General features: G+C 48.9%; 1 protein-coding gene across 1 annotated transcript in view; it reads right to left on the bottom strand.

Annotated features, from left to right (window-relative positions):
• CFAP20DC (CFAP20 domain containing) overlaps positions 1 to 25,155 on the bottom strand; it is a 396,453-nt gene that overhangs the window by 9,861 nt on the left and 361,437 nt on the right. Inside the window, exon 17 of the mRNA XM_069736631.1 lies at positions 4,648 to 4,751. Within this exon, the coding sequence (XP_069592732.1) occupies positions 4,648 to 4,751 (104 nt within the window). The remainder of the gene's footprint in view (positions 1 to 4,647; positions 4,752 to 25,155) is intronic.

Genomic DNA, 25,155 nt, shown 5'->3' with positions numbered 1-25,155 from the left:
ACCTTGCTCATGCCAAATCATCTCGAAACCTAGAGAGCAGCATTTTTGAAGGCTTTTCTACACTTGATACCTGGATGCTCAATTTCATAATGGAGTCTTAGAGTTCATACACATTCAATGGGCATGGCAGAGGCGTGACAGAGAGTAGAAGAGTTACGGCCTAAACAAGGTGTGGTTATAGGATGAAAACTTTCTGTAGGGTGCAAAACTCCCAGAAGAACATTTGCTAAAGTTGGAAAGTATAACATAGAGGCAGAATTCAGAATTATTATGGCTCCTGCCTCCTTCTATTAAAGAGTCAGATGATTATCTTCAACCACCACTAGAAGGATCACACTATACAGACCTTTTTCAATGTACCAATAAGTTCAAGGGTAGCAGAGCTCCACCATTTGCACAGTCCAACAGTATTTGCCTTCAGACAGATTTCGTCTAAAGTCCTCCATACACATACGACTAATGTGAGCTCAGCTCCTTGATCTTGGTGGTCTTGGTCAACAATCTAATGTATATAGGGATGTCCTGACTCTCCCAAGATTATGTTGGAGGACAAAAGAATCCAGAATGTCCAATGTTGGAATCCCAATCATTTTGTTCTCGTCAAGATAAGCTTCCATCAGAGATGTCTGACCGCAGCTATCTCATAGAGAAATACTAGAGAGCTTGGCACTCCCATGTATGGAGGATTCAGGAGAGACAGTCACTGGCCAAACGATCGAGCGAACCAGCTATTAATTGTGTATACAGCTCCTCACATTAGAAAAATGGACCTTGGAGCTTTTCAGGAACCATACAAAATTTTTCTCCTAGGCCCTTTGGTTTCTGTCTATGCCTCTGGCCTGAATGGTTGAGCACAACGCGAAGACCCAGGTTTGAAGGTTATTTCTAAGGTGAAAGGTTATTTAATAACTTATTAATAATCTCTGACTACAACGTCATATCACAATGTAAATCAATAAATGTTTAGCTTGCATCGAGGAGCTACTTATTCAGGAGGATTGTTTAAAATGTGGCGTGGCATAGATCTAGCTACTTGAAATTAACCTTTTACAAATGTCACAGCTACATTTGCTTCTATTACATATAAGGGTCTACATGGCCTTTTAAATCTGGTGAAGAGTGAAGATTGCTGTATTATTGACTGTTAAATCATTGCTTGCTATTACCTTATGTGTACGCTACAGAAGCCGCTTCGGCAATGGGAAATAACGGAATAACATCGGAGTAGATGGCATTTAAAGGTCGATAAATCATAATAACTCAGTGGAATACCTTTTGTTTCCGCAATTGGGCATTTCAACACACATTAAACATGAAGGAAGGTGAACGTATGGTGCTTTTATCACTCAACCCTCTTCATTGTTTATCACAGAAATGGCTGTAAATGCAACCGATATGCAAATGGGGTCCTTGAACAGTTATAATTGCAAATATGTTCACTCCATAAAGAGGAGATGACTCAGACCCGAAGAAGCGTTCAAAGAGAAAGACTTGTTTTATGAAACTTTTGACACTTCACAGGTATGTGAAGCGGGATGTTTTAGTTCGTGCTCTGTTAAATAAAGGGTTATTTCGATTGTTAGAAGTTATCACCTATGCCAATTCTGAGAACAGGGTTCTGCAGGTGAATGGTGACATGCACACCTCTGGTCCATTCATTATTTATGGGACTGCTGGAGAAAGCTGAGATCAGCGCTCGGCTTTTCTTGGCAGTCCCATAGAGGGCGAGGGGTCATGTGCTTCCAAAAATGATAATTTTTATGCATGCATAAAAATTATTTAACCCAATAAGCAAATGTGATTACTTTACTTTTTATATGGGACAATAATTGGGAAAAAGTGTCCCTACAAAAACTCTTTTACTGCTTAACTCATCTAAACTAGCGATAAACCTCTGGCTCTATCTTGTTAGAAGATCTAACTGTTAGGGTGCAGTAAGACGGCCATATTAATCAGATGGAGATCGGAACACATTGTCCGGACTGGCCGGTGGCTTTCCGGACCTGAGCATGACAGCTTCATGTATTTCTATGCTGCTCGGGTAGGGAGAGTCGCGGCCAGTCCAAGCATTGGGTTCCGATCTCTGTCCGATCTATACAGCCATCTCACTGCACCCTTAAGATGAAGTAGGGTGAGTTTTACAAAACTTCTCCTGTGTCCATTGGGGGTGCAGCCCCTAATATTAACCAGTACCACTACACTTAATCCCATTTACAGTGGGGAAAAAAGTGTTTAGTCAGCCACCAATTGTGCACGTTCTCCCACTTAAAAAGATAAGAGAGGCCTGTAATTGATATAATATGTAGACCACAACTATGAGAGTCAAAATGAGAAAACAAATCCAGAAATCACCTTGGCGATGAGGGCTTTGGCCTTTTTATTTCAGTTCCTCTTGGGGTCTTAGCACCCCCACTGATTAAAACATCTGTCAAGTCACTATGATGTGTCAAAGTCTTTATTAAATGATTGCTCAGTTTTTAAGTATTAGTTTAGATAATAGAGAAATGGATGTTTATATTCCTAGGACTGAGAGAGTCCTAGTTGCCCCTGATCTTCGAATTATGGGGGTCCCAACTGATCAGAGTAATAATATGAATAATCTGCTTTAAAAGAGTTTTCCACTAAAGATATTTATCAATGGAAAAGATAATAGATGTTCAATCACCGGGGATCCCATTACTGGACCTTCAATTCTTTCTGGAAGTAGTGAGGAAGAAAAGGGGATCAGATGACCATGGAGTACCAGGAATCAGTCATTTGTTTTTTTTTGTGGGACACTCTCAGGGGCTCTAAAGAAATCTGTCACCAGGTTTTTGTTACCCAATCTGAGAGCAGCATAATTTAGAGACAGAGACTCTGATTTCAGTGATCACTGGGCTGCTTACTGTAGTTGCTATCAAACCACAGTATTGTCAGCAGAGAAAAGCAGCCTAGTAAGTGACACATCACAGGAATCAGGGCCTCTGCCCCATACATTATGCTGCTCCTAGACAAGGTATAGTGGTGGCATCCCTGTGTCCCTGCACAATGCTCCCCTTCCCCAGTAGGGACGCTGACTCACTATTCGCCCTGGTCCTCAGCCTGCCTTTCCTCCTCCTTCTGCAGTCTCCTGGGGTCTGTACATGTCTGGAAGATCTCCAGGCACTTCGCTTAGGGCACGCTCACACCCCTGGTTTCTTAAAGAGACAGCACACACTGTCCTAAAGTGTCCCCAGACAATAGCTGGGAGACACTTATTATTTAAGGCATCTCCACCTGTTGGGACCTGCCTGAGCAATGTATTTTTTCAGTCTGTCTGCGTGCTTCCTAGTTGTCAGGTCCCCTGTTCTTGTATCTCTGTAGACTAGCTGTGTCTGCTAGCACCTACCGTGCCTGCCCGTACACAAGCCGTGCCAGCACCTGCCATACCTTCTTGTATACCAGCCGTGCCTGCCAGCACCTGTCATGCCTGCCTATATATTAGCCGTGCCTTCCAGCACCTGCCGTGCCTGCTTGTATACTAGCTGTATCCTCACCTGCCATGCCCTCCTGTATAGCAGCTGCGCCTGTTGCCATGTCCACCTGTATACCAGCCATGCCTGCTAGTACCTGCTGTGTCCACCTGTATGTCAGCCTAGTCTGCTAGTACTTGTCCAGCGCATGCCTGTGCCTGCTCTGCCATCCATTCCTGGCCATTCCAGCTTCCTACCTCTTTGGAGGTTAGCTGCCATGTGTCTGAGGTCTGTCCTGGAGTAGCACCTGTCGTCCATCTGGACCCAAGTCTAACCACACCACCAGGAGTTCTAGCAAAGAGTCAGGTGTTCCTTTAGTTACGCGCCTGCATGCTCTCCTTGGTCCATGGCAGAGTGGTGCCACTACCATGTGCGTTACACAAGGTAACAAAAACCTGGTGACAGATTCCCTTTAACTAGAATGTAATTAACTTATCTATGGACTATAACTGATATCGGAGGTCAGCCTTAAGGTGGCCATACACATATGATAGCTGATGGCCAAGTACTCATTTGGCCTTCAGCTGCACCTTTCCATTACTCCATACATATGAATGTGTGGCTCGGCCAAGAGTCAGAAGGCCCCCATACGCATAGGACTGTCATCAGATTCTGCTAGTTTGGTAAACTGTGGTCTAATATGTATGGGGGCTTTACTCACAACCCTTAACCAGCCTTATAGCTACATTAAAAAAAAAGAAACAGAAGGGGAGCTCCCAGCCATAGCCAAGATATTATTCAATAAATATGTACTGTAAATATATTTTCATATAATATTTTCAAATAATTTCGCTAATCCAAGTCGGGATTCCCAGTCTCTATTTCTGTTGTCCTGTCGTAGGCAATTACAATTTTACATAGATGATATGATTCCCAATTTCATAGATCTAATGTCTTTTGGTAGTACATCACTAAGACATCTCCTTCCCTTGGGCTTTGGGCATACGGCTAAGATTTATGAGCCCTCTCAGTGAATTTTCCATCTCCAGAAAGAGAGCGGCGATCATGTGGTTAGCCGATATTACGGCAGGCTACACTGTACGTAATATAGCTGCTGACATTTCCTACATTTCCCAAAGGAATCCCTGAGGTTCTTCAATTCCTTAAATTGCTTATTTCTGAGATTCTTTTCTTTTGGTTACTGTAGGCCCCTTACCTTCGATACAGCTCAGTCTGGATTCTTTCAGCTTGAGTAAAGGATCCACGTTTTGATTCTGGCTCGTTGGGATGATGGGAGGACTGAATGCATTTAGCCAATCCCTGGGTGACAGAAAAGAAGATGTTACCTCTATCAGTGTTTTCAGTTTTATCTCTTCAGCACATTTATTATTGTTACTTTCTCGGGCAAGCTCTCTTATTCTTACAATTCATTTTTAATGCACCTTATGGTTTTGCAATATCTTGTATTTTCTGGTCATGACAGTAGCTGAATGTCCATCTTCTCCTACCAGCTGAGACCGGGGAGACTCAAAGTACTCTATTACTGATACACAGCTAAAAATCTTCTGCATAGACATATCGTAAAAGGTTTATCTCCAACCGCTCCATTCCACTGAGCCAACTCAAATCTTTCTCCTTTAACCCTGCAAAAACAGGTTTATCCCATGGATAGATGATAACTAGCTAATCAAAGGGAGCCGAGCATTGAAACCCATGCCACTCAACCCTCCCAGATCCAGCAGGATAGTCCCAGGTTTGGGGAGCTATCCCAGGCAGCATGTCACACTTTCAACTGTATCTGCATCTTTAGAACAGATACAGTTTAATATAATAATGGTGGAACAGGAATTAAGGGGGTATGGAGACCTCCCCAAGCTGCCAAAAAAGGGGATTTGTGCTTCTCTATTCATGAAGACTTGAGATGAGCAAATTGTTTTGAGGAGCCTCGAATCTCACCAAAAATTCACATTCACAAGAATCCAATTTGATTTGTGAATCATAGTTTTATTTGTGCGAATCCAGCAAAATGGTGGCCATCTGGCTGGATCCAAAATGTTTTGGTGAAGGGTTTGAAAAATTAAAAAAGAAAATAGTACTCACTTATTCCCAGCCCTCAACTTGTTCGTGCAGCTACCATTTTTGGTCTCCTTGTTCTGGTTTTCATTTCATGCCACAGGTCTTATTGGGCCCTTTAAGCCTCGTGACGAAATGACGTTGCAGCCGGTTGCACGTCATGACGTCACGATGCCTTGTGGGAGCCGGAAGATTTAGAGACCTGTGGTATGAAGAAGATTGGCAGCACAAGGTGAGGGAAAGAGAGAGGAGTATTATTTAAATATTTTTTTCACCCTTGTTTATTACATTCTGGAGAAATTCAAGGCCACAATAAAGCCCACCATACACATTAGATGGCTACTGGTCGAACCATGCTTCTGATGATCTTTTGTCCAACCGCCAATTCAGCTGACTCTTCCATGCACAGTAGCAGTCATTTGGCAGTCTGAAATCCAACATGCACAATCGACATCTACCATGACCATCAGTCGGTCAGCATTAGACCATTGGTCAAATCCGTCGATATTGACGGGCTCAGTCAACATTAGTTAATGTGTATGGGGGGCCTTTAGAAACAATTTGTATCACATTATTTCAATGTTAATGGAATTTCCTGGCCAAAGTTGAGCAAACTGCTATATTCAAATTTCATTAGATTCACTCATCGATAGAAATCTATCTTTGGTTCCAAAGAGATTGAATTGAGCGGCATCCTCGACCATTGCTTCATTCCAACAGGTTGCACAAATCCACTGTTCTAGTCTAGTAATTATCACCTATCCATGAAGCAATCATCAACATTTGATGTGACTAAAGGATCAGTAGTTTGATGGTTTGTTCTCTTAAAGTTTTATTATTGTTGACACTCAGCACCTACTCGTTAACACCTTTGAAATGTGCTGACAACAATGTTTTTAGTTTCCGCAGAAAACGTGATCAAAGGAGCATTTGCTGTCACGTTGGGTTTTAATGAACAGGGTTACACAGAATACTGGTTGGGTGCTTACGATCATACAAAATGTACAGTGGATTTGAAGCTCTGAATCAGGAAAATGGAGCTTGGATGGCAATGAAGATCACAGATCTGCAAGCAATGTTGGAAATCATAGTGTTAAAGGATAATTTTATGCCTTATGATTAATGGTAGTGTATGGTTACAATTGTGTGAAAAAGTGTTTGACCCTTTCCTGATTTCCTATGCTTTTGCATGTTTGTCACACTTAAATGTTTCAGATCAGCTAACAAATTGAAATATTAGACCAAGAAAACACAAGTAAATACACAATACAGTTTTTAAATGAAGATCTTTATTATTAAGGGAAAAAGAAATCCAAACCTATAGGGTGCTGTGTGAAAAAGTGATTTTCCCCTAAACCTAATAAATGGTTGGGCCACCCTTAGCAGCAACAACTGCAATCAAGCGTTTGTGATAACTGGCAATTAGTCATTTACAATGCTCTGAAGAAATTTTGACCCACTCATCTTTGTAGAATTGTTGTAATTCAGCCACATTGGAGGGTTTCCTGGCATGAACCGCCTTTTTAAGGTCATGCCACAGCATCTCACTTGGATTAAGGTCAGGACTTTGACTAAGCCACTTAAAAGACTTGCTCTTCTAAAGCCGTTCAGACGTGGACTTGCTGGTGTGTTGGAGCATTGTCCTGCTGCATAATCCAAGTGCGCTTCAGCTTGAGGTAACGAACAAATGGCCGGACATTCTCCTTCAGTACTTTTTATAGACAGCAGAATTCATGGTTCCATATACCACAGCAAGTCTTCCAGGTCCTGAAGCAGCAAAATATCACACTACCACCACCATATTTTATTGTTGGTATGATGTTCCGTTTCTGAAATGCTGTGTTTCTTCTACACCAGATGTAATGGGACACACACCTTCCAAAAAGTTCAACTTTTGTCTCCTCTTGGGGATCATCAAGATGTTTTCTGGCAAAACTGAGACGAGCCTTTATGTTTTTATTGCTCAGCAGTGGCTTTCATCTTGGAACTCTGACATGCCAGCCATTTTTGCCCAGTTTCTTTCTTAAGGTGAAGTCATGAACACTGACTTTAATTGAGGCAAGTGAGGCCTATAATTCTTTGGATGTTGTTGTGACTTTTGTGACCACTTTGATGAGTTGTCGCTGTCCTCTTGGGATAATTTTGGTCGGCTGGCCTCTCATGGGAAGGTTCACCACTGTTCCATGTTTTCGCCATTTGAGGATAATGGCTTTCACTGCCATTCACTGGAGTCCCAAAGCTTTTGAAATGGCTTTATAACCATTTCCAGACTGATAGATCTGTTACTTTATGTCTCATTTGTTCCAGAATTTCTTTGGACTGCAGCATGATGTCTAGCTTTTGAGTATCTTTTGGTCTAATTCACTTTGTCAGGCAGGTCCTATTTAAGTGATTTCTTGATTGAGAACAAGTGTGGCAGTAATCAGGCCTGGGTGTGGCTAGGAAATTTGAACTCGGCCTCTCAAATATGTGATAAACAACAGTTAATTTATGTTTTAAGGGAGGGGGTATCACTTTTTCACACAGAGCCCTGTTGGTTTGAATTTCTTTTTCCATTAATAATAAAGACCTTCATTTAAAAACTGTATTTTGTGTTTACTTGTGTTATCTTTGTCTAATATTTAAATTTGTTTGATCAGAACACATGCAAAAGAATAGGAAGAATAGGAATAGGATAAGTCCAATGTTCGTGCTTGTAGTGGGATGTCAACTATATATTACAGCCAACTGCTGATGGTGTGGGTACAGCTTCTGTACCATGCCATTCAATGGACAAACCATTAAGTCATATTGTGATTGCAGCAGAGAAATCAGCATGTAATGATACCTAGCATCAAGTTCGGGAGACAGCTGTCTTTCCTGACTCTTCCATACACAAGAGCGGTCAGTTCACACCGTGCTTTCAACTATCTTCTTTCCCCCAACAGAGTTAAGAGGCCCCCATTCATATCAGATAGTTGGCTAGCCCAGCTGAAAGGGTAAGTTGATCCGACTTTCATCTACTGTGTATGGGGGACTTGAGTATGATAAATTCTGAAAAGGAATACAGAGCATACCGCATATATTATACTCACTTAATAATGGATTTGCATAGATTTGGACACCAAAAATTGGACTGGATGTTCAAGCTCTAGATACTCAGTTCATCAGGGCCGGTGGTGTCCTTACTAGTGTTGAGCATTCCGATACCGCAAGTATCGGGTATCGGCCGATATTTGCGGTATCGGAATTCCGATACTGAATTCCGATACTTCCCGCGTATCGGATACCGGAATCGGAAGTTCCCAGAATTCAAATTGAACGCAGCAGCCAATGAGGAATGAATGAAAGTGTGGGCACATCCTGTTTAGCATGGTGGGCATGTAAGTACTGGCAAGGCTTGGATTGGCTGCTGAAATGATGTCACTCTGCACTATAAAAAAGCGCTGCCGCCATTTTGCGCTCACTCTGCTGTGATTTCAGTTAGGGACAGGACGCTGTGTTCTAACTGAGGGCCAGTTGAGCTAGCTAATTGCTTTATTTTCCTTTCCAAAGGCTAATTTAGCAAAACGCTGTGTGTTCTTCACTGTTCACCTTGCTCTTGCCTTGCAGCGCTGTTTTAACAGCGTTCTGCAAGGTCTCTGTGTGTGTGTGTGTGCAGCTCACTCTGTAGTCTGTGTGCAGCCATATACCCGGTTGTATTCAGCTCAGGGGGGGTTCACACTGCCTCACACAGTTGTTCTTTTTTGCTCTTAGTGCAGCCTGCTGCACATTTTTTCTCAAATTTCCTATTAGTGTTTTTCCACCAGTCTCCAGCTCTATTGTGGAAAAACACTACATAGGATAACCTAGAGGGGGGTTTTTGGGCCTTGCAGCGCCGTTTACGGCTGTCTGCACGGTCTCCGTGTGAGCCCAGCTCGCCCTGTAGTCTGTGTGCAGCCATAGCCGGTTGGATTCAGCTCAGGGTTCGTTACTGGCTCATACCTTGAGAAAAATTTTCCTTTTTTTCAAATAGTGCAGCCTGTTTAAAATTTGAAAAAAAAAATTCCTATTAGTGTCTTTCCACTCGTATCCAGCTAAATAGTGGAAAAACACTATATAGGATAACCTAGAGGAGGGTTTTTTGGCCTTGCAGCGCCGTTTACGGCTGTCTGCACGGTCTCCGTGTGAGCCCAGCTCGCCCTGTAGTCTGTGTGCAGCCATAGCCGGTTGGATTCAGCTCAGGGTTCGTTACTGGCTCATACCTTGAGAAAAATTTTCCTTTTTTTCAAATAGTGCAGCCTGTTTAAAATTTGAAAAAAAAAATTCCTATTAGTGTCTTTCCACTCGTATCCAGCTAAATAGTGGAAAAACACTATATAGGATAACCTAGAGGAGGGTTTTTTGGCCTTGCAGCGCCGTTTACGGCTGTCTGCACGGTCTCCGTGTGAGCCCAGCTCGCCCTGTAGTCTGTGTGCAGCCATAGCCGGTTGGATTCAGCTCAGGGTTCGTTACTGGCTCATACCTTGAGAAAAATTTTCCTTTTTTTCAAATAGTGCAGCCTGTTTAAAATTTGAAAAAAAAAATTCCTATTAGTGTCTTTCCACTCGTATCCAGCTAAATAGTGGAAAAACACTATATAGGATAACCTAGAGGAGGGTTTTTTGGCCTTGCAGCGCCGTTTACGGCTGTCTGCACGGTCTCCGTGTGAGCCCAGCTCGCCCTGTAGTCTGTGTGCAGCCATAGCCGGTTGGATTCAGCTCAGGGTGCGTTACTGCCTCATACCTTGAAAAACAATTTCCTTTTTTTCAAATAGTGCAGCCAGTTTAAAATTTGAAAAAAAAAATTCCTATTAGTGTCTTTCCACTTGTATCCAGCTAAATAGTGGAAAAACACTATATAGGATAACCTAGAGGAGGGTTTCTTGGCCTTGCAGCGCCGTTTACGGCTGTCTGCACGGTCTCCGTGTGATTTAAACTAGCTCTGTAGCCCGATCTGCACCAAAAAAAAGGTTAAGTTCACCAAACACAACTTACACTTGTGTAGGCCACATTTGAAAAATAATAAAGTTTAGTCCACAATTTACAACATTAGTGTTTCTTACACCTGTTAGGAGGAGCATTACAGGAATAAGCACACTAAGGCCTTAGTACTTTTCTGCTTATCTTTATCTGTCAACCAAGATGAAGAGGGCAGGGAGTAAGGCACGTGGGCGTGGGCGCGGAGCAGGGAGAGGAGCAGGGAGAGGACGTGGTGATTCTGTGCCTGCTGCGGGCGCCGGTGACTCGTCGTCACTCAGTTTCAGCAGGGAACAGTCCTTCATGCGCAGCTTTGTCGGAGAGCGCCGTGCACCGCTGCTGCGTGAAGACCAAATTGAAGCCGTTGTCGGGTGGATGGCAGCTAACGCCTCGGCATCGACTTCAGTTAGTGCCACATCCTCTCAGGCACAGAGCACTGGAGAGCAGCCATCTGTCTCTTCACCACCTGCCAAATTGGCCAGGCAGTCAGAGAGCCCAGGACAGGAGCCGTCTCTACTTCTGTTCTCTGAATCTCTTGGCTTGGAAACAGGGGGCCAGCCAAGCAGCATTGGAGAAATGGAAGAAGAGGCAGTGTGCAGTGATGCCCAACACCTTTTTCTCTCTGACTCTGAAGAGGCAGGTGGGCCAGTGCCTCCGGTGACCACAGCGCAGTACGCATCTGATGATGAAACTCAGGTGCCGCTTTCTCGTGCGTACTGTGCTGCTGAGACTACCCAGGAGGAGCAGTTGGTGGCAGAGGGTAGTGGAGATGATGAGGTCCTTGACCCATCGTGGCGTGAGGAACAGGAAGGTGGTGGGAGCAGCTCAGAGGAAGAGCTTCCTCTTACGGGCCAAAGAGGGAGAGGGAGGGGGAAGACTGCGGAGCCTGTAGCCTCCACTTTGGCACCCGTTAGGAGCCTGTCTCTTTCCAAAGCCAAAAAGGGCGCTCCCAAGACTTGCAGTGCCTGGTCCTTTTTTGACACAGTTGCAGATGACATTTGTTTTGTCAAATGCAAGCTGTGTCATCATAAAGTAAAAAGAGGGAAAAATGTCAGCAACCTCAATACCACAAATATGTGGAAACATGTGCGGACCAGGCACGCGGTGGAGTTACAGAAACACACTGAAGATGTAGGCCAACCAACAGCGGCAGCTACCACCTCTTCAGCTCGTGTTGCCTCTTCCTCCAGCTCACGCACAGCTGGTTTGGCTTCCTCCCAGAGACCTTGTGTAATTCCACCCACAGCACCACCTTCCCAGTCATCCTCACACTCCCAGTCTACTCTACAGCCATCGGTAGTACAGGCATGGGAGAAAAGGCGGGCATTCTCGGCCAACCACCCCCGAGCACAGGCTCTGAATGCAGGCATTGCCAAACTGTTGTCCCTGGAAATGCTCTCGTTCAGGCTGGTGGAGACTGACAGCTTCCGTGACTTGATGGCATTGGCAGTCCCACAGTACAAGGTGCCCAGCCGCTTTTACTTCAGCAGGCAGGCTGTCCCTGCCCTGCACAGGCATGTTGAGGCAAACATAAAACATGCGCTACTGAACGCCGTCAGTAGCAAGGTCCACCTCACCACCGATGCGTGGACCAGTCAGCATGGACAGGGGCGATATGTTTCCCTCACTGCCCATTGGGTTAATGTTGTTGAGCCAGGTACAGATCGTGCGAGTGGCGCAGGACGTGTCCTGCCCACTCCAAGGATTGCAGGAATCCAGTCTGTACGCATCGACTCCTCCTCTTACACCAGTTCCTCTGATTCCTCTCTGCAGGATCCGTCACAGTCCACCCCCACATGGACCCGTGAACGTTTACCTATGACCGACATGAGCACAGCCGTGGCCAAACGTCAGCAGGCCGTCTTGAAACTAGTTTCATTGGGGCATCGAAGCCACACAGCGCAGGAGCTCTGGAATGCCATAAAGCAGGAGAGCGATGTGTGGTTACTGCCAGCGAATCTCCAGCCAGGCATGGTAGTGTGTGACAATGGCCGAAATCTGGTGGCAGCTTTGGCCCTTGGCAACCTCACTCACATCCCATGTCTGGCACATGTGCTCAATTTGGTTGTGCAGAGTTTTCTGAGGGACTATCCGGATCTTGATGCCCTGCTGCACAAGGTCCGCCTAGAGTGTGCTCACTTGCGGCGTTCCAGCTTGGCCAGATCCCGCATTGCTGCTCTGCAGCGCCGATTCCGCCTTCCGGAACACCGCATCATATGTGACCTACCTACCCGGTGGAATTCCACGTTACATATGTTGGAGCGGTTGTGTGAGCAGCAGCAAGCAGTTATGGAGTACCAGCTGCATCAGGCGCAAAGAAGTCGCAGTCAGCGCCGATCAGACTTCACAACCACAGAGTGGGCCACTATGAAGGACGTCTGCCAGGTTTTGCGTCCTTTTGATTATTCCACGCGGATGGCAAGTGCAGATGATGCACTAGTCAGCATGACTGTCCCCCTTATCTGCCTGCTTCAGCAAACTTTGCAAGGGTTAAGGGATGATGTGGTGGAAGAGGTGGAGGATGAGGAGTCACCTTTTCCATCAGCTTCTGGAGAGTCAGCGCCACGTGGTTCCTCACAAAGGGGTACGCAGGGGCCAATTTGTGAGGAGGATGAGGAGGAGTCAATGGAGGAGGAAGAGCTCCGTCCAGAGGAGGGAGCGACACAATTGTCCAGTGGTCAGTGTGTACAGCGAGGGTGGGGTGATGACGAGCGGGCAGAGATCATGTCTCAAGCAGGGGACAGCGTTTCTGGGCCGGTTGGCACTCTGCAGCACATGGTGGATTTCATGCTGCAGTGCCTGAGAAACGACCGCCGCATCGACCACATTCTCAACATGCCTGATTATTGGGTGTTCACCCTCCTCGATCCTCGCTACCGGGACAACGTCCAAAACCTCATCCCTGCGTTGACCCGGGAGCGTAAATTGCGGGAGTACCACGACACACTGGTGAATTCCATCATCTTCTCCTGTCCAACTGAGAGGAGTGCTGCTAGTGCTTTACAAAGCAGCTCAGTGCGTCGAGGCAGTGGGGGAGGCTCTGCCCAAAGAGGGAGCAGAAGCAGTGCCTCTGCCCAAGGCAAGCCCAGTATGGCACAACTCTGGCACACTTTTGTGTGCCCGCCCCAAATGTCTACACCATCACCGGCGGCTCCAGTCAGCAGGAGGCAACGGTTCCGTCAGATGGTGACAGACTACATGGCTTGCCCTCTTACTGTACTCCCAGACGGCTCTTCCCCGTTCAAGTTTTGGGTCTCTAAGCTGGATACATGGCCAGAGCTAAGCCAGTATGCATTGGAGGTGCTGGCTTGCCCTGCGGCTAGTGTCTTATCGGAACGTGTCTTTAGTGCCGCAGGTGGTGTACTAACAGACCGTCGCATGCGACTATCCTCCGATAACGTTGACCGGCTTACTTTCCTGAAAATGAACCAGGCCTGGATCTCGCAGGAATTTGCCACTCCTCTGCCTGATTAAGTAATTGGGTGTCATCCAGGTCTCCTGCTGTGTTCATCTTTCTACCACCTGAACTGCTATTCCTGGGCTCCAACACCGCCAGTTGCGGCTCAGAAGTGCAGGCTGCACAGTAAAAACATACGACCCAGTGTTATTGGGTTTCAGTAACGTCAGCTGATCCCCAGCTGTGTAGCCGGCAATGTGTCCTGCGACCGCCACGCTGGCACAACAACCTAAATGTAAGGGAACCTGTCCCCCCCCCCCCCCGTCGTTTGTTACTGAAAGAGCCATCTTGTGCAGCAGTAATGCTGCACAAGGAAAAGGTAGCTCTTTTTTTTTAGCTCTTTGCACACGCAGAACTTAACACTTATAAAATGTGTTCACTGATACCGTTATACCGTCCCGGAGCTGGGACTTTCCTTCGTAATGTGACGCAGCACAGCCGTCATTCCTACCCCCTTGGTGCCATGCGCTGCCTCCTCAGCGTTGTTTTAAGCTGTCACGGAGCCTGCGCTGTTCTGTTATCCCTTGGGCATGCCCTATTTGCGCTGCCTGTCTTCTGACATAATTTGGTGTCAGGCTGGCTGCGCCTGTGCGGCCGCGGTGCCCGAGATCCCGCCTCGCAGTGTCTTCTGATTGAGTCACACTGCGGGCCTGGGATCCATGGGCATGCGCAGTGCATATCTTCCCCTCGGGCTCTCGCTCATTTCCCTCCGCCTTCTTTAGACTGTGCGCCGTCAGCTGATCCCTAGCATGCCACGGCCGTGACACCGCACAGTCTGAAGAAGAGGGAAGGAGGGGAGTGAGAGTCGAGGTTATGCACTGTGCATGCCCATGGTTCCAAGGCCCGCAGTGGGATTACGTTAGATGAGACTGCGAGGTGGGATCTGGAGCAGCGTGGACGCACAGGCACTGACAGCCTGACACCAAATTATGTCAGAAGACAGGCAGCGCTAATTGGGCATGGCCAAGGGCTAACAGAACAGCGCAGGCTCCGTGGCAGCTTAAAACAACGCTGAGGAGGCAGCGCACGGCATCAAGGGGATAGGAATGACAGCTGTGCTGTGTCCCATTACGAAGGAAATTCGCACCTCCGGAACGGTTTAACGGTATAAAGGGACACATTTTTAGTGTTTACTTCGGTGTTTGCAAGGAGCATAATTAAAAGAGCAACCTTTTCCTTTTGCATCCTTAGTGCTGCACAACATGGCTCTTTCAGCTACAAACGTCTTGGGGGGGGGGGTTAAAGGTTTCCTTTCAACTTGCTCCAATCAGGCTTCAGCCTACACTCTGTTCCTCTGCTCCTCCTGCTGTCCCTGGGCTCTAACACCGCCAGTTGGTGCCTGGAAGTGCTGTGTGCACAGTCAACAGTCGCTCCTCTGTTATTGGGGTTCAGTAACGTCAGCTGATCCCCAGCTGTGTGTGCGGCAATACCTCCAATCTGCTCCTCCTGCTGTCCCTGGGCTCTAACACCGCCAGTTGGTGCCTGGAAGTGCTGTGTGCACAGTCAACAGTCGCTCCTCTGTTATTGGGGTTCAGTAACGTCAGCTGATCCCCAGCTGTGTATCCGGCAACGTGTCATGCGACCGCCACGCTGGCACAACTAAAATGTAAGGGGACCTGTCCCCCCCCCCCCCCCTAGGCGTTTGTTACTGAAAGAGCCACCATGTGCAGCACTAATACTGCACAAGGGAAAGGTCGCTCTTGAAATTATGCTCCTTGCAAACGCTGAACTACACACTCATGTAATGTGTCCCCTCACACCGTCCAACCGTCCCGGAGGTGGGACTTTCCTTTGTAATGTGACACAGCACAGCCGTCATTGCTACCCCCTTGGCACCGTGCGCTGCCTCCTTAGCGTTGTTTGATTCCGTCATGGACCCTGCGCTGTTATGTTATCCCTTGGCCATGCACAGTTTGCGCTGCCCGTCCTCTGACATCATTTGTTGTCGTCCTGGCTGCGCCTGTGCGTCCACGCTGCCCGAAATCACACCTCGCAGTGTCGTCTAATGTGATCCCACAGTGGGCCTGGTATCCATGGCCATGCGCAGTGCATATACTAGCCTCTCACTCCCCTTCTTCACGCTTCTTCAGACTAGGCGGCGTCAGCTGATCCCTAATAGCATGCCACGGCCGTGACGCCGCACAGTCTGAAGAAGCAGGAAGGAGGTGAGTGAGAGGCGATGATATGCACTGCGCATGCCCATGGATCCCTGGCCCGCAGTGGGACTACATTAGATGACACTGCAAGGTTGGATCTCGGGCAGCTTGGACGCACAGGCACTGCCAGCCTGACACCTACATGATGTCAGAAGACGGGCACCGCTAACTGTGCATGGCCAAGGGATAACATTACAGTGCGGGCTCCGTGACAGAACCAAACAACGTTGAGGAGGTGGTGCCCGGCACCAAGGGGGTTGGAATGACGGCTGTGCTGTGTCACATTACAAAGGAAAGTCCCACTTCCGGGATGGTTTGACGGTGTGAGGGGACACATTATATGAGTGTGTACTTCAGCGTTTGCAAGGAGCATAATTTTCGGAGCCACCATTTTCCATGTGCAGTATTACTGCTGTACAAGATGGCTCTTTCAGCAACAAATGCCTGGGGGGGGGGGTTAAAGGTTCCCTTTCAACTTGCTCCACTGCAGGCTTCGGCCTACACTCTGCTCCTCTTTGATTCCCTGGGTTTCAACACTGTCAGTTGCCACCTGGAAGTGTTGTCTACACAGAAAAAAACACTAGGTGATGTGTCAGTGGGGTTCAGCACCGCCAGCTGTTCCCCTGCTGTGTAGTCGGCAACGTGTCCAGCACAAGCCACGCTGGCACAACAGAACAAAAGCTGCCACCAGTGCAGGCTTCGGCCTACACTCTGCTCCTCTCCTCCTCCTGCTGACCCTGGGCTCAAACACCGCTAGTTTTTGCCCGGAAGTGCTAGCTGCACAGAGAAAAACACCAGCCAATGTGTTAGTGGGGTTCAGCAACGCCAGCTGTTCCCCTGCTGTGTAGCCGGCAACGTGACCTGCAAACGCCATGCAGGCACAGGAACTGAAATTAAAAGGGAACCTGGCCCCACCCCCCCAGGTGTTTCTATGTATAACAGCCACCTAGTACAGCAGTACTGCTGCATTTGTACAAGGTGGCTGACTTTTTCTCCTTGCCCACGTGGAACTCAACACGTACAAAATGTGTCTCATTGAGACCATTCCACTGTCCCTGAGGTGTGACTTTCCTTTGTAATGATACGCAGCACCCCCCTTGGTAGCGTTTCCCGTCTTTTGTCATCATGGTTAGCTGGCTGCGCCTGTGCATCCGCCCTGCTAGAAACAACGCCCCTCGTTGTCATATTTATTTTGTCAGCGAGGGTGTGGTTTATGGGCACGAGCAGTGCATATGTTCGCCTGTCTTAACTCATCTCCTTCCGCCTTCTTCAGACTGTGCGGCCTCCTGGCCGTGGTAGGCGATAAGGGATCAGCTGAGGCCGCCCAGTCTGGAGCAGGTGTAAGGACATGTGTAAGCGGCAAACCTATTTACTGCACAAGGCCACGAATCCCAGCCACGCAGTGTGATTTTTTGAAAACACACTGTGGGTCTGGGATTCATGTCCATCGCTAACCGCAACGGCCGACATGAAATGAGGTCAGAAGACAGGAAGCGCTCACAGCGCATGGCCAAGGGATCACAATAGCGCAGACTCCTGTACAGCAAATAACAACGCTCAGGAATCTGCGCCCAGTACCTAGGTGCAAATTTTGACACCTGTGCTGCGTCTCGTTAAAAAGACAAGTCACGCCTCCACAACTGTTTGACAGTATAATGGGCTAAATAGTGTACGTGTTTTAGTCAGCGTGTGCAAGGAGCAAAACAAATAGAGCAACCTTTTACTTGTGCAGCATTAATGCTGCACAAGGTGTGGCTCTTGTACCTTGCAACACCTGAGGGGGGGGTTAAAGGTAACCTTTGAAATTGGTTCAACTAGGCTTCGGCCTACACTCTGCTCCTCTACTCCTCCTGCTGACCCTGGGCTCAAACACCGCTAGTTTTTGCCCGGAAATGCTAGCTGCACAGAGAAAAACACCAGCCAATGTGTTAGTGGGGTTCAGCACCGCCAGCTGTTCCCCTGCTGTGTAGTCGGCAACGTGTCCAGCACAAGCCACGCTGGCACAACCGACCAAAAGCTGCCACCAGTGCAGGCTTCGGCCTACACTTTGCTCCTCTCCTCCTCCTGCTGACCCTGGGCTCAAACAACGCCAGTTTCTGCCCGGACATGCTAGCTGCACAGAGAAAAACACCAGCCAATGTGTTAGTGGGGTTCAGCACCGCCTGCTGTTCCCCCGCTGTGTAGCCGGCATCGTGTCCAGCACAAGCCACGCTGGCACAACCGACCAAAAGCTGCCACCAGTGCAGGCTTCGGCCTACACTTTGCTCCTCTCCTCCTCCTCCTGCTGACCCTGGGCTCTAACACCGCTAGTTTTTGCCCGGACATGCAATCTGCACAGAGAAAAACACCAGTCAATGTGTCAGTGGGGTTCAGCAACGCCAGCTGTTCCCCTGCTGTGTAGCTTGCAACGTGACCTGCAAACGCCACGCAGGCACATGAACTGAAATTGAAGGGAGCCTGCCCCCCACCCACAGGTGTTTCTATGTATATCAGCCACCTTGTACAGCAGTACTGCTGCATTTGTACGAGGTGGCTGACTTTTTCTCCTTGCCCACGTGGAACTCAACACGTACAAAATGTGTCTCATTAGAGACCATTACAATGTCCCTGAGGTGTGACTTTCCTTTGTAATGACACGCAGCACCACCCTTGTTAGCGCTGCCCGTCTTTTGACATCATTGGTTAGCTGGCTGCGCCTGTGCATCTCCCCTGCTCGAAACAACGGCCCTCGGTGTCTTATTTTTTTGGACAGCGAGGGTGTGATTGATGGGCATGTGCAGTGCATATGTTTGCCTGTGTTCACTCATCTCCTTCCGCCTTCTTCAGACTGGGTGTCCTCATGGCCGCGGCAGGCGATAAGGGATCAGATGAGGCCGCCCAGTCTGAAGCAGGTGTAAGGACATGTGTGAGCGGCAAACATATTTAGTGCACCAGGGCACGAATCCCAGCACCGCAGTGTGATTTTTTAAAAACACACTGTGGGTCTGGGATTCATGTCCATCGCTAACCGCAACGGCCGACATGAAATGAGGTCAGAAGACAGGAAGCGCTCACAGCGCATGGCCAAGGGATCACAATAGCGCAGACTCCTGTACAGCAAATAACAACGCTCAGGAATCTGCGCCCAGTACCTAGGTGCAAATTTTGACACCTGTGCTGCGTCTCGTTAAAAAGACAAGTCACGCCTCCACAACTGTTTGACAGTATAATGGGCTAAATAGTGTACGTGTTTTAGTCAGCGTGTGCAAGGAGCAAAACAAATAGAGCAACCTTTTACTTGTGCAGCATTAATGCTGCACAAGGTGTGGCTCTTGTACCTTGCAACACCTGAGGGGGGGGTTAAAGGTAACCTTTGAAATTGGTTCAACTAGGCTTCGGCCTACACTCTGCTCCTCTACTCCTCCTGCTGACCCTGGGCTCAAACACCGCTAGTTTTTGCCCGGAAATGCTAGCTGCACAGAGAAAAACACCAGCCAATGTGTTAGTGGGGTTCAGCACCGCCAGCTGTTCCCCTGCTGTGTAGTCGGCAACGTGTCCAGCACAAGCCACGCTGGCACAACCGACCAAAAGCTGCCACCAGTGCAGGCTTCGGCCTACACTTTGCTCCTCTCCTCCTCCTGCTGACCCTGGGCTCAAACAACGCCAGTTTCTGCCCGGACATGCTAGCTGCACAGAGAAAAACACCAGCCAATGTGTTAGTGGGGTTCAGCACCGCCTGCTGTTCCCCCGCTGTGTAGCCGGCATCGTGTCCAGCACAAGCCACGCTGGCACAACCGACCAAAAGCTGCCACCAGTGCAGGCTTCGGCCTACACTTTGCTCCTCTCCTCCTCCTGCTGACCCTGGGCTCAAACAACGCCAGTTTCTGCCCGGACATGCTAGCTGCACAGAGAAAAACACCAGCCAATGTGTTAGTGGGGTTCAGCAACGCCAGCTGTTCCCCTGCTGTGTAGCTTGCAACGTGACCTGCAAACGCCACGCAGGCACATGAACTGAAATTGAAGGGAGCCTGCCCCCCACCCACAGGTGTTTCTATGTATATCAGCCACCTTGTACAGCAGTACTGCTGCATTTGTACGAGGTGGCTGACTTTTTCTCCTTGCCCACGTGGAACTCAACACGTACAAAATGTGTCTCATTAGAGACCATTACAATGTCCCTGAGGTGTGACTTTCCTTTGTAATGACACGCAGCACCCCCATTGTTAGCGCTGCCCGTCTCCTGACATCATTGGTTGGCTGGCTGTGCCTGTGCGTCCCCCCTGCCCGACACAACGCCCCCCGTTGTCTCATATATTTTGACTGCGAGGGTGTGATTGATGGGCACGAGCAGTGCATATGTTCCCCTGTTTTCACTCCCCTCCTTCCGCCTTCTTCTGACTGTGCGGCCTCATGGCCGCGGCATGCGATAAGGGATCAGCTGAGGCCGCCCAGTCTGAAGCAGGTGTAAGGACATGTGTGAGCGGCGAACATATTTACTGCACAAGGCCACGAATCCCAGCACCGCAGTGTGACTTTAGGAAAAGCCACTGTGGGTCTGGGATTTATGGCCATCGTTAACCGCACCGGCCAACATGAAATGAGGTCATGAGACGGCCTGCACTAACAGGGTATTGCCAAGGGATAACACAAGAGCGCAGACTCCTGTACAGCAAATAACAACGCTCAGGAATCTGCGCCCAGTACCTAGGTGCAAATTTTGACACCTGTGCTGCGTCTCGTTAAAAAGACAAGTCACGCCTCCACAACTGTTTGACAGTATAATGGGCTAAATAGTGTACGTGTTTAATTCAGCGTGTGCAAGGAGCAAAATTAAATAGAGCAACCTTTGACTTGTGCATCATTAATGCTGTTCAAGGTGTGGCTCTTGTACCTTGCAACACCTGAGGGGGGGGTTAAAGGTAACCTTTGAAATTGGTTCAACTAGGCTTCGGCCTACACTCTGCTCCTCTACTCCTCCTGCTGACCCTGGGCTCAAACACCGCTAGTTTTTGCCCGGAAATGCTAGCTGCACAGAGAAAAACACCAGCCAATGTGTTAGTGGGGTTCAGCACCGCCAGCTGTTCCCCTGCTGTGTAGTCGGCAACGTGTCCAGCACAAGCCACGCTGGCACAACAGAACAAAAGCTGCCACCAGTGCAGGCTTCGGCCTACACTTTGCTCCTCTCCTCCTCCTGCTGACCCTGGGCTCAAACAACGCCAGTTTCTGCCCGGACATGCTAGCTGCACAGAGAAAAACACCAGCCAATGTGTTAGTGTGGTTCAGCACCGCCAGCTGTTCCCCCGCTGTGTAGCCGGCATCGTGTCCAGCACAAGCCACGCTGGCACAACCGACCAAAAGCTGCCACCAGTGCAGGCTGCGGCCTACACTTTGCTCCTCTCCTCCTCCTCCTGCTGACCCTGGGCTCTAACACCGCTAGTTTTTGCCCGGACATGCAATCTGCACAGAGAAAAACACCAGTCAATGTGTCAGTGGGGTTCAGCAACGCCAGCTGTTCCCCTGCTGTGTAGCTTGCAACGTGACCTGCAAACGCCACGCAGGCACATGAACTGAAATTGAAGGGAGCCTGCCCCCCACCCCCCCAGGTGTTTCTATGTATAACAGCCACCTTGTACAGCAGTACTGCTGCATTTGTACAAGGTGGCTGACTTTTTCTCCTTGCACACGTGGAACTCAACAAGTACAAAATGTGTCTCATTACAGACCATTACAATGTCCCTGAGGTGTGACTTTCCTTTTTAATGACACGCAGCACCCCCATTGTTAGCGCTGCCCGTCTCCTGACATCATTGGTTGGCTGGCTGTGCCTGTGCGTCCCCCCTGCCCGACACAACGCCCCCCGTTGTCTCATATATTTTGACTGCGAGGGTGTGATTGATGGGCACGAGCAGTGCATATGTTCCCCTGTTTTCACTCCCCTCCTTCCGCCTTCTTCTGACTGTGCGGCCTCATGGCCGCGGCATGCGATAAGGGATCAGCTGAGGCCGCCCAGTCTGAAGCAGGTGTAAGGACATGTGTGAGCGGCGAACATATTTACTGCACAAGGCCACGAATCCCAGCACCGCAGTGTGACTTTAGGAAAAGCCACTGTGGGTCTGGGATTTATGGCCATCGTTAACCGCACCGGCCAACATGAAATGAGGTCATGAGACGGCCTGCACTAACAGGGTATTGCCAAGGGATAACACAAGAGCGCAGTTTCCTGTACTGCAAATAACAACGGTAAGGAATCTGCGCACAGCACCTAGGTGTAAATTTGTACACCTGTGCTGCGTCTCCTTAAAAAGACTAGTAGTCACGCCTCCACTACTGTTTGACAGTATAATGGGCTAAATAGTGTACGTGTTTAATTCAGCGTGTGCAAGGAGCAAAATTAAATAGAGCAACCTTTGACTTGTGCATCATTAATGCTGTTCAAGGTGTGGCTCTTGTACCTTGCAACACCTGAGGGGGGGGGTTAAAGGTAACCTTTGAAATTGGTTCAACTAGGCTTCGGCCTACACTCTGCTCCTCTACTCCTCCTGCTGACCCTGGGCTCAAACACCGCTAGTTTTTGCCCGGAAATGCTAGCTGCACAGAGAAAAACACCAGCCAATGTGTTAGTGGGGTTCAGCACCGCCAGCTGTTCCCCCGCTGTGTAGCCGGCATCGTGTCCAGCACAAGCCACGCTGGCACAACCGACCAAAAGCTGCCACCAGTGCAGGCTTCGGCCTACACTTTGCTCCTCTCCTCCTCCTCCTGCTGACCCTGGGCTCTAACACCGCTAGTTTTTGCCCGGACATGCAATCTGCACAGAGAAAAACACCAGTCAATGTGTCAGTGGGGTTCAGCAACGCCAGCTGTTCCCCTGCTGTGTAGCTTGCAACGTGACCTGCAAACGCCACGCAGGCACATGAACTGAAATTGAAGGGAGCCTGCCCCCCACCCACAGGTGTTTCTATGTATAACAGCCACCTTGTACAGCAGTACTGCTGCATTTGTACAAGGTGGCTGACTTTTTCTCCTTGCCCACGTGGAACTCAACACGTAGAAAATGTTTCTCATTAGAGACCATTACAATGTCCCTGAGGTGTGACTTTCCTTTGTAATGACACGCAGCACCACCCTTGTTAGCGCTGCCCGTCTTTTGACATCATTGGTTAGCTGGCTGCGCCTGTGCATCTCCCCTGCTCGAAACAACGCCCCTCGGTGTCTTATTTTTTTGGACAGCGAGGGTGTGATTGATGGGCATGTGCAGTGCATATGTTTGCCTGTGTTCACTCATCTCCTTCCGCCTTCTTCAGACTGGGTGTCCTCATGGCCTCGGCAGGCGATAAGGGATCAGATGAGGCCGTCCAGTCTGAAGCAAGTGTAAGGACATGTGTGAGCGGCAAACATATTTACTGCACCAGGGCACGAATCCCAGCACCGCAGTGTGATTTTTTAAAATCACACTGTGGGTCTGGGATTCATGTCCATCGCTAACCGCAACGGCCAACATGAAATGAGGTCATAAGACAGGAAGCGCTCACAGCGCATGGCCAAAGGATCACAAGAGCGCAGACTCCTGTACAGCAACTAACAACGCTCAGGAAGCTGCGCCCATGCAAAAAGGTGTTGTTTTCGACACCTGTGCTGCTTTTCTTTAAAAAGACAAGTCACGCCTCCACTACTGTTAAACAGTATAATGGGCTAAATAGTCTACGTGTTGCATTCAGCTTGTGCAAGTAGACAAATTAATAGAGCAACCTTTTACTTGTGCAGCATTAATGCTGCAGAAGGAGTGGCTCTTGTTCTTTGTAACACCTGAGGGGGGGTTAAAGGTAACCTTTGAAATTGGTTCAACTAGGCTTCGGCCTACACTCTGCTCCTCTCCTCCTCCTGCTGACCCTGGGCTCTAACAACGCTAGTTTTTGCCCGGAAATGCTAGCTGCACAGAGAAAAACACCAGCCAATGTGTTAGTGGGGTTCAGCAACGCCAGCTGTTCCCCCGCTGTGTAGCCGGCATCGTGTCCAGCACAAGCCACGCTGGCACAACCGACCAAAAGCTGCCACCAGTGCAGGCTTCGGCCTACACTTTGCTCCTCTCCTCCTCCTCCTGCTGACCCTGGGCTCAAACACCGCTAGTTTTTGCCCGGAAATGCTAGCTGCACAGAGAAAAACACCAGCCAATGTGTTAGTGGGGTTCAGCAACGCCAGCTGTTCCCCCGCTGTGTAGCCGGCATCGTGTCCAGCACAAGCCACGCTGGCACAACCGACCAAAAGCTGCCACCAGTGCAGGCTTCGGCCTACACTTTGCTCCTCTCCTCCTCCTCCTGCTGACCCTGGGCTCAAACACCGCTAGTTTTTGCCCGGAAATGCTAGCTGCACAGAGAAAAACACCAGCCAATGTGTTAGTGGGGTTCAGCACCGCCAGCTGTTCCCCTGCTGTGCAGCTTGCAACGTGACCTGCAAACGCCACGCAGGCACATGAACTGAAATTGAAGGGAGCCTGGCCCCCACCCCCAGGTGTTTCTATGTATAACAGCCACCTTGTACAGCAGTACTGCTGCATTTGTACAAGGTGGCTGATGTTTTCTCCTTGCCCACGTGGAACTCAACACGTACAAAATGTGTCTCTTTGAGACCATTCCACTGTCCCTGAGGTGTGACTTTCCTTTCTAATGATACGCAGCACCCCCCTTGGTAGCGCTTCCCGTCTTCTGACATCATTGGTTGGCTACTTGCGCCTGTTCGTCCGCCCTGCCTGAATAAAATGCTCCTCGTTGTCTTAATTATTTTGACTGCGAGGGTGTGATTGATGGGCACGAGCAGTGCATATCTTCGCCTGTCTTAACTCATCTCCTTCAGCCTTCTTCAGACTGTGCAGCCTCATGGCCGCGGCATGCGAGAAGGGATCAGCAGAGGCCGCCCAGTCTGAAGCAGGTGTAAGGACGTGTGTGAGCGGCCAAAATATTTACTGCTCAAGGCCACGAATCCCAGCACCGCAGTGTGGCTTTATGAAAAGACACTGTGGGTCTGGGATTTATGGCCATCGTTAACCGCACCGGCCAACATGAAATGATGTCATAAGATGGGCAGCGCTA

Source organism: Ranitomeya imitator, chromosome 8 (genome assembly GCF_032444005.1).
Source record: "Ranitomeya imitator isolate aRanImi1 chromosome 8, aRanImi1.pri, whole genome shotgun sequence".
In the NCBI taxonomy this organism is placed as follows: Eukaryota; Metazoa; Chordata; class Amphibia; order Anura; family Dendrobatidae; genus Ranitomeya; species Ranitomeya imitator.
This window is presented reverse-complemented; position numbering and strand designations above follow the sequence as displayed.